Source organism: Narcine bancroftii, chromosome 3 (genome assembly GCF_036971445.1).
Source record: "Narcine bancroftii isolate sNarBan1 chromosome 3, sNarBan1.hap1, whole genome shotgun sequence".
In the NCBI taxonomy this organism is placed as follows: Eukaryota; Metazoa; Chordata; class Chondrichthyes; order Torpediniformes; family Narcinidae; genus Narcine; species Narcine bancroftii.
In genome coordinates, this window is record NC_091471.1 from 39,292,818 (window position 1) to 39,307,057 (window position 14,240).

Genomic DNA, 14,240 nt, shown 5'->3' on the forward strand with positions numbered 1-14,240 from the left:
CTGCAAGGATCACTGGTGCAGGAAGTACAAAGCCCTGAGGCAGTGATATTTGTTCCGAAGCAAAAGAGGCAGATTTATTGTGCACTTGGTCCTGTGGATGCCAGATATTGTAGTGAAAACTGGAAATATTTTCCACCATGATCCTGAGCACTACGAATACAAACATTCCTCACCTCAACCAAGATGGAATTTATTTCACTTAATGAACTAAGAGTTGATATATCTTTTGGCTTCATCTGCATCAGTTTTGCTGTTGCATGGGCAATTAGCTTGGACTATATAGATTGACCTTGTCATTGATTCTCATATCCTATACACAAATGATGAAAAAGAAATTATATTCACACATAGCAATTAATTTGTCACATTAATTAGATGATGCAGTTAGAATTGAAGCCTAAATATATTTTTAAAAAAGAACTTTCAAATTAAATCTATCATAGAATATTTTATATCCACTTCATCAAGCAGATCCTGTACATTTGCAAAACCAGTGATGCCAGCACAGATTTTGAGCTCATTTGATCCTAACAATTTGTAACTCAAAGGTGGGAATGTATTTTAAAAGCCACTTAATTATATGTAACTTGTGTACATTGATATGTTTGAAGGCCGTGAATATGGACTTTCCTCCATGATGATGGTGTATACCATTGTGACAACAGGAAAACTTGTTAACAGCTGCAATTGATTGAAGATCAAATAGCACCTTTGAGGAGAAAATTAATGAAGGTTTCACAACAGCTAATCTGTTTTAGAAAATTATCTGTCCACATAGGCTTTCTGATTGACTGAGCATTTCTAGGATTTTGTTTGTATTTCATATATCATCAGTATTTTGCTTTGGCATTGGGTTCAATTTATTGTTTCAGTATGATGGATATATTGGGCCAGTCCACCTTTACCTAGATTGTTAATGTTCTTCTCGTAAAAGGTCACCAAATTCTCAACCATTAGTTTTAAGTAGCACAGATAATGCTGGTTAATTTTTGCTTGTGGGGTTTAGTTATTTATTTTGCTCAGCACTTTACTTGCCATGCTAAAAGACTCCGGATCATTATATAACCAGAATATAGGGTTGCTTCTGGATAAAGATATGTTGGAAATTTCAATCATTGAAAGGGGGAGTCATTACAGTAACATAATAAAGGGTCCTCACCTGAAATGTTGACTGGCCATTTCTTATTCATGGATGCTGATTGACCCAGTGGGGTCCTCTGGCTTCTCAGTTTTTGCTACTGGCTATTAATTCAGCTAGTTCTTTTAATTTTAAGAACCACACATAGTAAATTGTAAATGTTTCTGCTGGTTGTTGTTATTTGTTACTCTGCAATGATGTCCAACTACCTACTTAAAAGTAAACTTGTCCCACTGCAGCAGGTGACCAATTTACCTCTTCAAAAGATGCATTTGATTGGTTACAGCTTGGGCGCTCATGTTGCGGGACATGCTGGAAAATATGCAAAAGATAAAATTGGACGAATAACAGGTATGAATTTAAAAAAGCTTGTTCGTCAGTCCATCGGGTCAACAAGGAATCTCATTGTGTACCTCTTCTCCCTCCTTCTTTCTCTTTTCTGCACCAATTTCTCTCTGACATGACAATCACCTTCCCCCTTTTAAATTACATTTCCCCCATTTTCCTACACAAATCTGGCACATTTTTGGGGTGTGGGAGGAAATTGGAATGCTTGGCAGAAATCCAAGCTGTCCTGGGGAGACTTTACGTGCCGAGCCCCAAACATTAGGATGTAAACAGGGTCCCTGGATATGAGTCAGTGGACACTTAACTACCGCACCATTTTGCCGTCCTAGAGCTGGGTTGAATATTTTTGAGAAAATAAGTGAAGTACTCAGGATATATTTGATCAAGGAATGGAACATCGTTGACTTTACAGCTGTGAATTCATGGCAGTCTCTTCAAATTCATGGCAATCTCTGCAAATTTGACTGGCAGGAGGTGAAAAAACAGAATCAAAATGGCAGGGATAGGTAAATCATACTGCTTCACTTTTGGGCCCATTGCAAAAATACTTTACAAAATGTGGCACTTAAGGTTTGCCTGAGCTGTATTTGTTGTTGGTGCTTTGGTTGATATAAAATTTCTCCTGTTGTCTGCAAGATAAGGTCTCATACTGATCATGTTGATCATATTGGGAACAATTTATCTCTGTAGACTCTTACAGCGTTTGGATTCCTTGAGGCAAAGAACCATTTTTTAAAAGCTAAAGTAAAATTGGGGAATAACTGAAGAAAGATTAGCCAAAGATTCTTTTGGTAAACATCCAGTAGAAACATGGAACGATGGCCAGCTGCCTTTTGGACAGTAAACTTCCATGGTTTTGTGGATGTGGGATTTTGCATTTGGTTTCAGCTAAAATAAGCAAGGATATAATTCTGCCAGTGTTCCAACTTTTTAGTTGCTGCAGAGTTTCTTGTTGGAGAGCATGCACATGCATTTTCAGGCCAAGATGAAATGAATGATCACTTGAAGAAGGTTGCTGTAATACTCTGAATATGGAATTGAATTAAATTGTTTATTGACATGAGTAACGAGATTCAATAAAAGGCATTGTTTTGAATGCTATCCAGGCAGTCAACTCTTTTAGCAGTTAGTGCAATAATAAACAAACAAACATAAGTGTAAGGTGTGGTGTTGCCATAAGTCAAAGGTGCAGAGTGTAGAGCCAAGCAATTAAAACAGAGGAAGGGCATCTGAGTGTTCCATTTATGATTCTGATAACAGTAGAAAATAAACTGTCCTTGAATTTGTGTCCTTCTTCTCAAGGAAGAGTAGGTTAGTTGGGAAAAAAATTAACCCTTTCAAACCTTATGAATACTTAGAAACAAAGCAGCCTACTTCTGCTTTAGAGAGGAAGGTCGGAAGGGAGGAGAGGCATTTTCTCAGTGAATGAACATTTTTTTCCTTTTTTTCAGGTTTGGATCCAGCTGGCCCCATGTATGAAGGTACTGAGCCTGATAAGCGACTGTCCCCTGATGATGCAGAGTTTGTCGATGTGCTTCACACTTTTGCATATAGTCCACTGGGATTTAGCATCGGCATTGAGCAGCCCATTGGGCACATTGATGTTTATCCAAATGGTGGCAGTTTCCAGCCTGGGTGTGGTCTTCACAATGTCATTCATGCTATAGCCAATGGAAGTGAGTATTTTATGGTTATTGTGTTTTTGTCTGCTGGTGACAATTGGTTGTTTATTTGACAGGTTCAGTTTTGATTTCTTTATTCCTGATTGGCTATATTTAACTTTCACTGACAATTCTTGGTAAATTTTCTTGGCACACTTTGTGTCCTGAAGTAACAAGTGTAATGTTACTTCTATAAAGGTAGTTCAAACTTTGTTTTCCAGACTCTCGTGTATTGGCTAATTTTGCATTAAGCAACAATTATAATAGAATTGTTAGGAACAGGGAATGGCCAGTCAGCTTCCAAAACGATGGTTTCCTATCTCCACATATCATGCTCTATGGTTTTACTATATATCCTTCTCTCCACTGACTACAATCTCTTGAATACATTCAGATCCAACATCCTTTCATTTCACTCTTAATTTTTTTTAATATATAAATGACCCAAATTTGAATTAATTTCTTTTTATTATGCATAATATTGCAGATTTTTTTGTTTTTGTTTTCCTTGCAGCATAGTTAGGCACTTGACCCAATGAGTTGTAATGTGGATACATGAAGTGGTCCTTAAGTTCTTTGTTTCTTCTGGAGAAGAACTGATCATTGATGTTAGATTGTTTTCTTTGCTTCTGTTGACAGATATTGGTGAAATCATTAATTGTGAGCACGAGCGGTCTGTGCTTCTCTTTGTCGATTCCATCATCAATCAGGATATGCAAAGCTTGATGTATCGATGTCCTGATAAGAAGACTTTTGAGAAGGGCATGTGCCTCAGCTGCCGGAAGAATCGTTGCAATAAATTAGGTTACAATGTCAATAAAATTAGAAGTAAACGCAACCATAAGATGTACCTAAAAACGAGAGCGGATATGCCATTTAAAGGTGAATTTGGAGGGTGGTCTGGCATAATTAGTAGTTTTGAAGATGATCTTATGAATTAACATTTTTCTATAATTTACATCTTTTTTAGTATTTCACTATCAATTAAAAATGCATTTATTCAGTGCAAAGGAAATCCAAGGCACAAACCCCAAGCTGCACGTTAACTTGTATGGAACTGAAAATGACAGCAAGAAGACCAATATTGAAATGTACGTAGCACAAATGGCATGCTTTTGAAATCTGAATGCAAGTTGGTGGCAGATACTCCAGGAATGTGTTGTTTGTGAGAACAAATAGAAATTTTGCTGTGTGTGGCTGGGGTTAAAACTGCAACCCAGCGGAAGGCAGGAGAATTTACTATGACCTGAATTAAGTCTGAGATGTACTGCCATTCTTACACCCACTCCCCCAACTCGCTCCCAAAACCTACTCCCCTCCCCCACTCCATAGTTTCTCTGAGATGGTGAGATTAAAACCAGCTACTGATAAAGTGGTAGTCTGCCAATGTCAGTGAAAAATTGTCTTATCTTTAGTAACCAACTAAAGCAGAATTGACTGAGAAAATACTCTAACCATGCCAAATCTATTGTTTCTAGTGTAAATTTTGAGATTCTGTCATTATGGCATTAAGGGAGAACTGCTCTTTCTTTTGATTTAAAAATAAACTAATGGTCATGGACACAGTTTGAGCAAGCCAGTTAGATAACCTACTCATCTGTCCTATTACAAAATGCAAAAAGAAGATTTATAATTGGAGTACAATGTGAATGAAGAATGTATGTTTTTTATTTACTTTGGGGAAGAATAAAGAAGTAGAATATTTTTTAAATGCTTGGAATGTACTGAAGGATTGTGGTGATCTAGTTCATGAGACACAAGATATTTTTCTATGTTGTTATAAAGCAGGAGAACAAAACAAAGGAAGTCTTGCTGCATCTGTGGAAGGATTTAGAGCTGCAGCATTTATGTTGTATGCAGTTCGAGTTGCCATGGTTAGGGAAGTGTATACTCATCCAATTTACTCCAAGTTGATTTGTGTTTTGACGGATGTAATTGCTATTCCCTTGCAGGCCTGAGCAAGTTATTGCAAACAGGACAAACTCTTTCCTTATCTACTTGGAGGAGGATATTGGGGACTTGCTGAAGATTAAGCTGAGCTGGGAGAAATCCAGTGGGTCATTTTGGGCAATGTTTAAAAATTGGTGGTCTGGGTCGGCTTCTGATGGAAAAGAAGAGCTGAAAGAGCTGGCGATAAGGAAGGTCCGAGTGAGGTCTGGGGAAATGCAGAAAAAGTGAGTATGGTCTTAGTGGATGTGAGTCTAAACTTTGACAATGTAAATGGAGGAAATACCAGAAAGGCTGTCCGTTGCTTTTTGATAACCTGCCAATTGCACTTCCCAGTGTCAAAAGATGGTACTGAATTTGGGTTCTTAAAGTATTTAATGAGCTTTTTCAGCCTGTCCAGACAGGAGCTGGTGGGTTAGGGGAAAAATGAGCAAATGAAGAACTACTGGTCAAACATGGTTAGCCAAGTTGGACAACGTGCATGTAAAGCTCTGTGTCACCTGGAAAGTCTGTTTGTGGCCTTGAATGGAGGTGGGAGATGGAGAGGGATTGAAGAAATACAGGGACAATCAAGGATATAAAAGACACTGCCTTACTTTTCATGCACTACTGTTATTATTTTAGTTTTTTATATATTAGTGTTGTATGATGGGTCATAATATGACTAAGATGATGTTGCAAAGCACTGAATTTCATAACTTGTTCATGACATTAAATTATGTTTCTGATCCTTGTGAATCTCCTCTGAACCCTTTCCAAAGTTAGCACATCCTTACTTATATGAGGAAACCAAAATGACTCACAGTTCTCCAAATGAAGCCTGACAAAGCCTCAACACCTCATCCCTGCTCTTGTATTCTATTCCTCATGAAATGAATGCCAGCATTGCATTTGCCTTCTTCACCACCGACTCAACCTGTTAATTTACCTTCAGGCTATTCTACACGTGGACACCCAGGACCTTTTGCATTGGGGGCTTTTCAATTTTCTCCCATTTGGAAAATAGTCTGCCCATTTATTTTTTTCTACCTAAATGCGTGTCTGTCCACTAAAATGTCTGCATTAAAAATGTCTTGATGCTGCTTGGATTTCCCAAGGGCTTGGGAACTGAGTGAAAGGAGGGAACTGAGACTGAGTGGGAGATTTCTTCACTGAGAGTTCTTACCTTATCATTCCTTAGTAAAGGATGCAATTTTTGTCAGCTGTGCAGTGTCTGACTAGACTTCAATCAGGCATGTGGCAGGAGTGCTTCTCCATCATCTGCGATCATCCTCATGGATACATATCCCTCAGAATCAATAAGTTGATCAAACTTTCTGGAAGAAACCCATGGAATGTAAAACAACTTATTCCTGATCTGTAAATTACAGCAATTTTGGAGATCCTGGATTACACTTCCAGTTGGATTGGCCATGCACTCCACTCTCAAAATGTTAGCCAGAAAACTGTCAGATAAGACTAGAGTTTGGGTCCTGACTTTGAGTAATTACTTTAAGGCTCTAAATCCAATTGATAAATTACAAAGTCTAGAGTATTACAGCCCATGGTGTTGTGCCAACCTATATAAACCTCCTCCACAACAATCTAATTCTTCTCTACTTCACACATTTAACCCTCTATTTTTCTTGCATCTGTATGCCTATCTAAGAGTATTTAAAATGTCTATATTGTACCAGCCTCCACCACCAACCCTAGCATTGCATTTATAAAAATACAGAGTGGTCAGCTCCTCTTTATAAAAAAGATAACTTGCATCTAATGTCTCCCCTAAACTTTCCTCTACTCACGTTAAACAGATGTCCTCTGGTATTAGCAGTTGTCTATGCAAGAGATTTGGTCTGATCATATTGCTTTTGATCCAATGACCTTGAAGCTCCTGCAACAGTACAAGCAAGGGCTTTATTTCATTTATGTTCTGCAAACTGCATTACAGAGTTTACTTGGTTCCAAAAAGGAAGATTTAAAAAAAAAAAAAAAAATTTGGTGAAAAATAGTTAATGTAACTTTTTATTTGTTTCGCAATTTAATCCTGCCTATCTCATTTTTATAAATAATTTTATTGATTTTCTTTAGAGTCTTTTCTTGCTGTCTTGTTTTACTAAAAAATTAGAGATACAGCAGAGCAATAGGCCCTTCCGGCCCATGAGCCTACGGCACCCAAATACTCCCATGAGACTAATTAACCTGCAAACCCTGTACATATTTGGAATGTGGGAGGAAACCAGAGCAACTGGAGGAAACTCACGCAGTCATGGGGAGATCATGCAAACTCCTTAGAGGCATTGCTGGATTCAAATCTTGGTCACTGACATTAACTGCTATCCTATTTTATCCTTTCTCTCGCACTGTTGATGCCAGATGCAAAATCAAGAATATGACCCACTCCTCACATGGCTTATTTTTCAGGATGTACAATATCCTAAATACAACTTACCGATTTTATTTGAATCATTTTTGCTCTTTCCTACAATGGATACTACCTATTGATATATAGATGTTTTTCAGTTTTTCCAGTTGCTTGACTTAATTCATTCTGCAAGAAATGTAATGGCACTGTTCTTATTTTCTTTACACAATTTTTTACATTAATACTTCATATCACATTTTTTCACAACTAATATTTCAAGGCAACTGTCTCTGAGGCCACATCTGGAGTATTGCATGCAGTTCTGGTCTCCTTACTTGAGAAAGGATGAACTGGCTTTGAAGGTGGTGTAGAGGAGGTTCACCAGGTTGATTCCAGAGATGAGGGGGTTGACCTGTGAGGAGAGATTGAGTTGTCTGGGACTGTACTTACTAGAATTTAGAAGAATGAGAGGGAATCTTTTAGAAACATAAAATTATGAAATAAGATCGAGGTTGTTTTCATTGGCAGGAGAGACTAGAACTAGGGGATATAGCCTCAAAATTCAGGGTAGTAGATTTAGGATGGAGATGAGGAGGAACTGCTTTTCTCAGAGGGTGGTGAATCTGCCCATTGAAGCAGTGGAGGCGACCATCATATATTTTTACATAGTAGGGGAATTGAAGGATCTGGGGAAAAGGCAGGAAGTTGGAGATGAGCCCATCATCAGATCAGCCATGAATGGTGGAGCCGGCTTCACGGGCCAGATGGCCTACTCCTGCTCCTATTTCTTATGTTCTTTTAACATCTTGTGTTACATACTCATCAATTCCTGCAGGTCCAACAGCCTTCACACCCACATTCATCCTAGTTCTGTCTCCTAATAGATCTAGTTCCGAATAAATTCCACCCTTCTAAAATTTTGGAAGCCATCAGTCTTATGCTCACAATAACCCAGGATGATCTTCATTTTCAATTCATCCGCAGTGGTGACTTTCCCTCTGAATTCAACAATGACTTTTAGTTACTACAAGTAATCATCTTCAATCTTGTTTTCCTTTCCTCAGATCAGATACTTAATTATCTCTCCTTTTAATTGTTTCTGTCCCTCCTACAACAACCGTCCAAACCAAATTCCTGATCACCATTGCCATTGTGTTGTATTCTCATCCTCTGTTTCAAGAGGAAACTATTAATTGCCGCCTTTCTATTACTCATTTCATCCATCCATCTTCCAATCTATTTTTTCAACGATTGATCCAAGTGTTGCACATTGCTGGCATTCACAGACATGAATATACACTTGGGACATCTGGCTCTACCTCCTCATCATTTAACAGTTTACAGCGGGAAACAGACCATATCGGCCCTTTGAGTCCGTGCCGGTTCACTTGAACAACTCCACTAGTTTTTCCCCCCCCCATCTTCACTCATAACCCTCCAACCCCCTCATATCCATGTACACATCCAACCTTCTCTTAAATGACAGAAAGGACCCTCGTCCCTTGCCTTTGATTCTTCACTGTGTGAATTCTTCGAACGCTTTTCCCTGAGGGAATGGCTCCTTTCCTTAATCATTGTCAATGGAGGTTACAGGGAGAGAGGTAAAGATGAGCTGGTGGAATTGGAGCGGAAAATATTACGAGGTTTTATGTTAAATTCAATCAATTTTTGTTCTCAGATATACATTCTGTGCAAACAATCCAACAACTAAGATTTCACCAGGCAATGAGTTGACATTCGTCAAATGTCTGAATGGCTGGCCAGTTAAAAACAAAACAAGGTACTGAGCAATATATCACATGTACTTAACTATTTGATGCAAATTTAAGGTGCATAACTTTAAACATTTGAACATGTTTTTGCCTTTGCATTCACCATTAACCAGAAACTTCATTGGATTACCCACAAAAACACTGTGGCTATAAGAGCAAATCAAAGTATCCTGTCATGAATGACTCAGTTCCTGACACCCCAGAGGAATCCAGTAGGTGAAGATGCTCTCCATAGTTGCAACTTCCACAACGTACTCAACGAGGCAAAGCAGAATGCCCAACACCATAAATATTCATTCCCTCCAACATCATTACAAGTGGCTCATCTCAAGTGCAATTAGAGATGGGCAATAAATCTTGGCCTTGGGAGCAAAGTCCAAAAAATTAATTAAAAAAAAATTGAGATTTGGTCTTCATTGCTGTATCTTTCAAATTCATGATTCTTTTATCATCATGTAATAAAACAAAAAATGTGATATTACACAAAATTCCCTTTAGTCTACCGTAAGACAGACAAAGATTTGCTATCAGCACAAATTGTACGGCACCCCTTACAGTCAGAGAAAGTGAAGCAAAAGAGAATCCAGTCCACCCAGAGTCACTGAGTGTCCGTGGATTCACCTCTAGGGGTTTCACATTCTCTGTAGCCACACAGCCTTCAGTCCAAACCATCAGCAACCAAACCTCCAACATGATCAGCACCCATGGCACTCTCTTACATCTTGTTTCCGATACTTGGTACCCCTTCAGTCCCTAGCAGTTTGCAGCCTGGTGTGAGTCCCTTGACTGCAGCCGCTAGCAGCCCACAGTCTGTGTGGGTTCCTTGCCGTGAGTAGCCAATAGCTCGATGCCTGTGTGTTCTTCAGCCTCAGAATCCTCACTAGTTTGCTGCCGTGGTTATCTCCTCTGGTGGTTCTTCTCAAATGGGGGTGGGGTGGTCTCCTTGTTTTCTGGTGCACCGTGCTGGTCCTCTGATTCCCTGGAATCTGCAACCGCGTGCGTGCGTGCACTCATTTTCATTCTATGACAAGGGTGAGGGGCATAGGTGGATCTGGAGCGACTGAGGAAACCCATGCAGTGGCAGGGAGAATTTGCTAATTCCACACAGACAGCACTCAAAGTCAGCACAGAACCCAGGACTCTGGTGCTATGAAGCCACACCTCTATCCACTGTGCCACCCGTTCCAACTTTGTTCTCCTGGTTCAAGGTAGTTGAATGGGCCCCCGTATTTCTTGTTTGCCTTTTGGAATGGCATTTCTTCAGTGGATTAGGAATGGAAAAGGAAAACTTAATTACTGTATAATAATGGGTAAAGTGAGAAGTTTGTTAAATAGCCTTCTGTAAATGACAATTTGGGGATCTAGTGGTCTTCAACTTCATCATTGTTTGTCTAGGTTTCATTTGGCAACTATTTAATCTTATGAACTTCCTGTTCTTTTTCTTTAGTTTGTATTCAAGATTATTACAATGAGGGTTTGGAAGTAAAGTTACAATATCTTCAAAGAAACCCAAAGGATTTCGTTAACTGGATTCCTTCCTGAAAATGCCAAAACAGCCATGTTGAATAAAAGATTATTCCTGTTGACCAGTTACATTGTTTTCTCCACTGAACTTGTTTAGCATGAAGTTCTCTGTACGAAGGAGGATACTGCTCTCATGCTCAAAGAGACGAGGTGCCTTTGTATAGAGGCCCACATTCATTTATCTGCATCAGTTCTGGCTGCCTTTTGCAATGACTTCCAGAGTTCTAGGCTGCCTTGATATTTATACTGCTGATAATTTAAAAGAAAATGTCTGTTTTATAGTCCTATTTGTATATATTGATTTGCTACATTTTTTGTACATTGTGGACTTACTTTCGTTGAATGCTATTTATATATTGAAATGGAGTACATTTGAAAAATAAAATTATTTTTCTGTAATAATTGGAAAGAATGGAATGAAATATGTGTAATACTTGATACTTCAGGGCCACAAGTTCTCACTGCTGGTGTGTGGGAACCAGTAGAACTTCATTGTCTCCCTCCAGGAGCAGTTCCTGGTTCAGGTAACTTACCAGATAACTTTTGACAACAATTTTTTCTGAAAAGATATTGGGGATTTTATAGGCAACTTCAAGATGAACAGAAAGATAATTTCAGATTTGCTGTATCATGGAGAAACATTAAATTAACTTTTATTGAATTTGGCATGTTTAATCGCATAATGATGCTGACACATTGCGTTCACTGACCTAAAAATGTTTTGCCGCTGATTTTCATTTGTACTCAGCACCAACAATAGTTGCCCTGATACCGCTTTTCCATGCTCAATATCATGGTGAAACCTTTCACCATGTTCATCACTGACTGCACCAAGATCAGCAGGGATGAAGTCCAAGTGCGAATGCAGAAAATGAATTTTCAATGACATGTTACACTTCATAGTTTTGTATGGTTGAAGTAGACTTAAAATATGACAGGAAATCACAAAATAGATTAAATCTAAAAAAAAAACCAGTACATGTTAGGAACATTTTAAGATGATTTTCGTGATCAGCACCCTAAAAGATATAAAATAATCCAAAAGTGTTCCAGGAAGCAAAATCTTTGTTGTCCAGTGTAATTAACTGGCAAGGCCTTAGCTGAGCATAGCTCACTTCATGTGCTACCAACAAGGGTAGTTACTTGGGTGGAATATTGAGTTGGCTACCTGAGTGCTGTGGACTCTTCAAAATGAAGAGAATGTGAACTCAGCTCAAGAAGCTCTGCATGACAATTAAGTCTCACAGCTCCGCACGATTTCTCAAATATTTGCAGGATATTATTAGCTTTTGAGCTGTAGTCACTGCCATATTGTCTCCAAGAAAAAACATTTAATGCCTCATCTTCAGATGTTCAATTCCTAATTTCTGACTGGAGACACAATTGTTTCAGACAGTGAGTTGGGAGTTTAAAAAAATTTGTCCTGTCGGTCATTTTCAAAAACCACATTTACCCTTGTTTGTAAGTTTCAAAAATGACATAGTTCTTTTTTCATGTCAGTGAATTTCAATAACCTGATTCTACACGTTTCCAGAATCACATTTGTCCCCATTGATAAGTTTCCAAAACCATGCTCAGCACTGACAGTGAATTCCAATACCCTTGTTTGCCCAGGTCAGTAAATTTCAATTAAATATATTCAATGAGTTTCGATATCACGTTCATGTTTGATCATTAAGTATTGGTAACCACACATTAACCATAGTCTTACCTCCTGGTGAGCTCTAGTAACTACACTTTTCCGATAAACTTCATTCATTTCGGTAACTATGAATGTCTCACTTGAAGAGTTTTCATAACCACATTCTTTCCTATCAAGGAAGTCCAAATGAATTTCATTCACCACATTTGATGAGTTTCAGACACCATGTTCATTTTTAATTGGTGAATTTCAATAACTACGTTCAGTGAACTTCACTAACGATGTTTGATCCACTGGGTGAATTTCACCAAATGTGTTTGTTCCTCTGGTGAATTTTAACTGTTTTCGTTCTGATTAGTGAGTTTCAAAGAAAGCATTTGGTGAACATCTGCAAACTCGGACCAACACAACGAACCACAGGACCATAGTACACACTTCAGCACAAACACAGGCCCGTTGACCTATCCAGTTAATGGTGAACTATTTATTCTGCCAACCTGTACCCGGTTATTAGTTCTCCATTCCCCTCCCATCCATGCACCTATCCAGTGCATGTCAAAATTGAACCTGCATCCACCACTTCGGCTGGCACCTCATTCCACACTCTGAGTGAAGGTGTTCCCCGTAAACATTTCACCTTCCACCCTTAACCCATCTCTTCTAGTCCATGTCTTACCTAATCTGAATGGAAAAAAGCCTGCTTGCATTTACCTCTCTTAATTTTGTATACCTCTATCAAATCTCCCCTCATTCTCTGACACTCCAAGTAATAAATTCCCACTATAACCATATAACCATAAAAAGAGAGACTAAATCACCTGGGTTTATACTCACTTGAATTCAGAAGAATGAGAGGAGATCTTATAGAAACATAAAATTATGAAAAGGATAGATAAGATGGAGGCAGAAAAATTGTTTTCACTGGTGGGTGAGACCAGAACTAGGGGTCACAGCCTCAAGATTCAGGGTTGTAGATTAATAGAGGTCTATTATTTAACCTTTCCCTGTAACTCAGCTTTTCTAGTCTTGGCAACATTCTTGTAAATTGTCTCTGCACTCTTTCCATCTTTTTGACACCGTTCCTGTACGTAGATGACCAAGACTCATCACATTTGTCTATCTACTATCAGTGGCCTCTTTGAATAATTCACATGGGAAGTGCACCTTTCCACTCCATAATCCTACCCAAAAAATAGCAGCCTTTTTTCGGCCTAATGGAATAGGGTTGGATGGGGAGTACATGTTCATTTTTAGGTTGGATGCTTGAAGGCATGAATAAGCGTCAGCGAGTTGGGAAAAGACAAAACCAAGCGCACAGTGAAAGGCAAGCATTGTGTTTGTGCATGAGAGAGATAGTGCGACGCGCTGGGGTGCAGTAAGCAAACACAAAACATGAGAAGACTACTACAGGCTTTAATCAGCTCAAACTCTGTACACACCAGTCTTAATATCTTGCTGGATCCACATGTGCCTGACTGTCCTTTGCTGGCTCTACGTGTCAGACTGAACCCCGCTGGGGTGGGGGTGGTCAGCTCGAGTCTATATACAGGCCGGTGATTGACAGCCAGCCAGGTGGGGCCAGCCTCCCAGGTTGTCTACCTGCAGGTGCAGTGGTTGTCCCCTGCAGTGGGCTGGTAGGAGTGCGGCCAGTGTAGTGGTTGTATCACCACATTCACCCCTTCTTAAAATGGGTCCTTGGGTGGGGGGGGGGGTGTCCTTTGGCACCAGGTAGTATTTACAAATTCAGGCAGTCCAACGGTCACCTGAGACCGTCGCAGGGCTGGCTCCTAGTCAATGGTCAGCTGGGACAGGGCTGCCAGAGGGTTGGTTGGGTCTGGGGTAGCAGGGTGGGCAGTGGTAT

The 14,240-nt window shown here is 39.4% G+C and overlaps 1 protein-coding gene across 2 annotated transcripts in view; it reads left to right on the forward strand.

The window, feature by feature from the left end:
- Positions 1-11,398, forward strand: part of LOC138757101 (endothelial lipase-like) — a 30,172-nt gene extending 18,774 nt beyond the window's left edge. Inside the window, exons 4-10 of one of the 2 annotated variants that reach the window (XM_069923877.1) lie at positions 1,378-1,489; positions 2,938-3,162; positions 3,787-4,029; positions 4,118-4,238; positions 5,100-5,321; positions 9,120-9,221; positions 10,661-11,398. In XM_069923877.1, the coding sequence (XP_069779978.1) occupies positions 1,378-1,489; positions 2,938-3,162; positions 3,787-4,029; positions 4,118-4,238; positions 5,100-5,321; positions 9,120-9,221; positions 10,661-10,685 (1,050 nt within the window). In that variant the 3' untranslated portion in view covers positions 10,686-11,398. The remainder of the gene's footprint in view (positions 1-1,377; positions 1,490-2,937; positions 3,163-3,786; positions 4,030-4,117; positions 4,239-5,099; positions 5,322-9,119; positions 9,222-10,660) is intronic. The other variant, XM_069923878.1, reaches the window with a different exon arrangement.
- Positions 11,399-14,240: the final 2,842 nt, after the last annotated feature.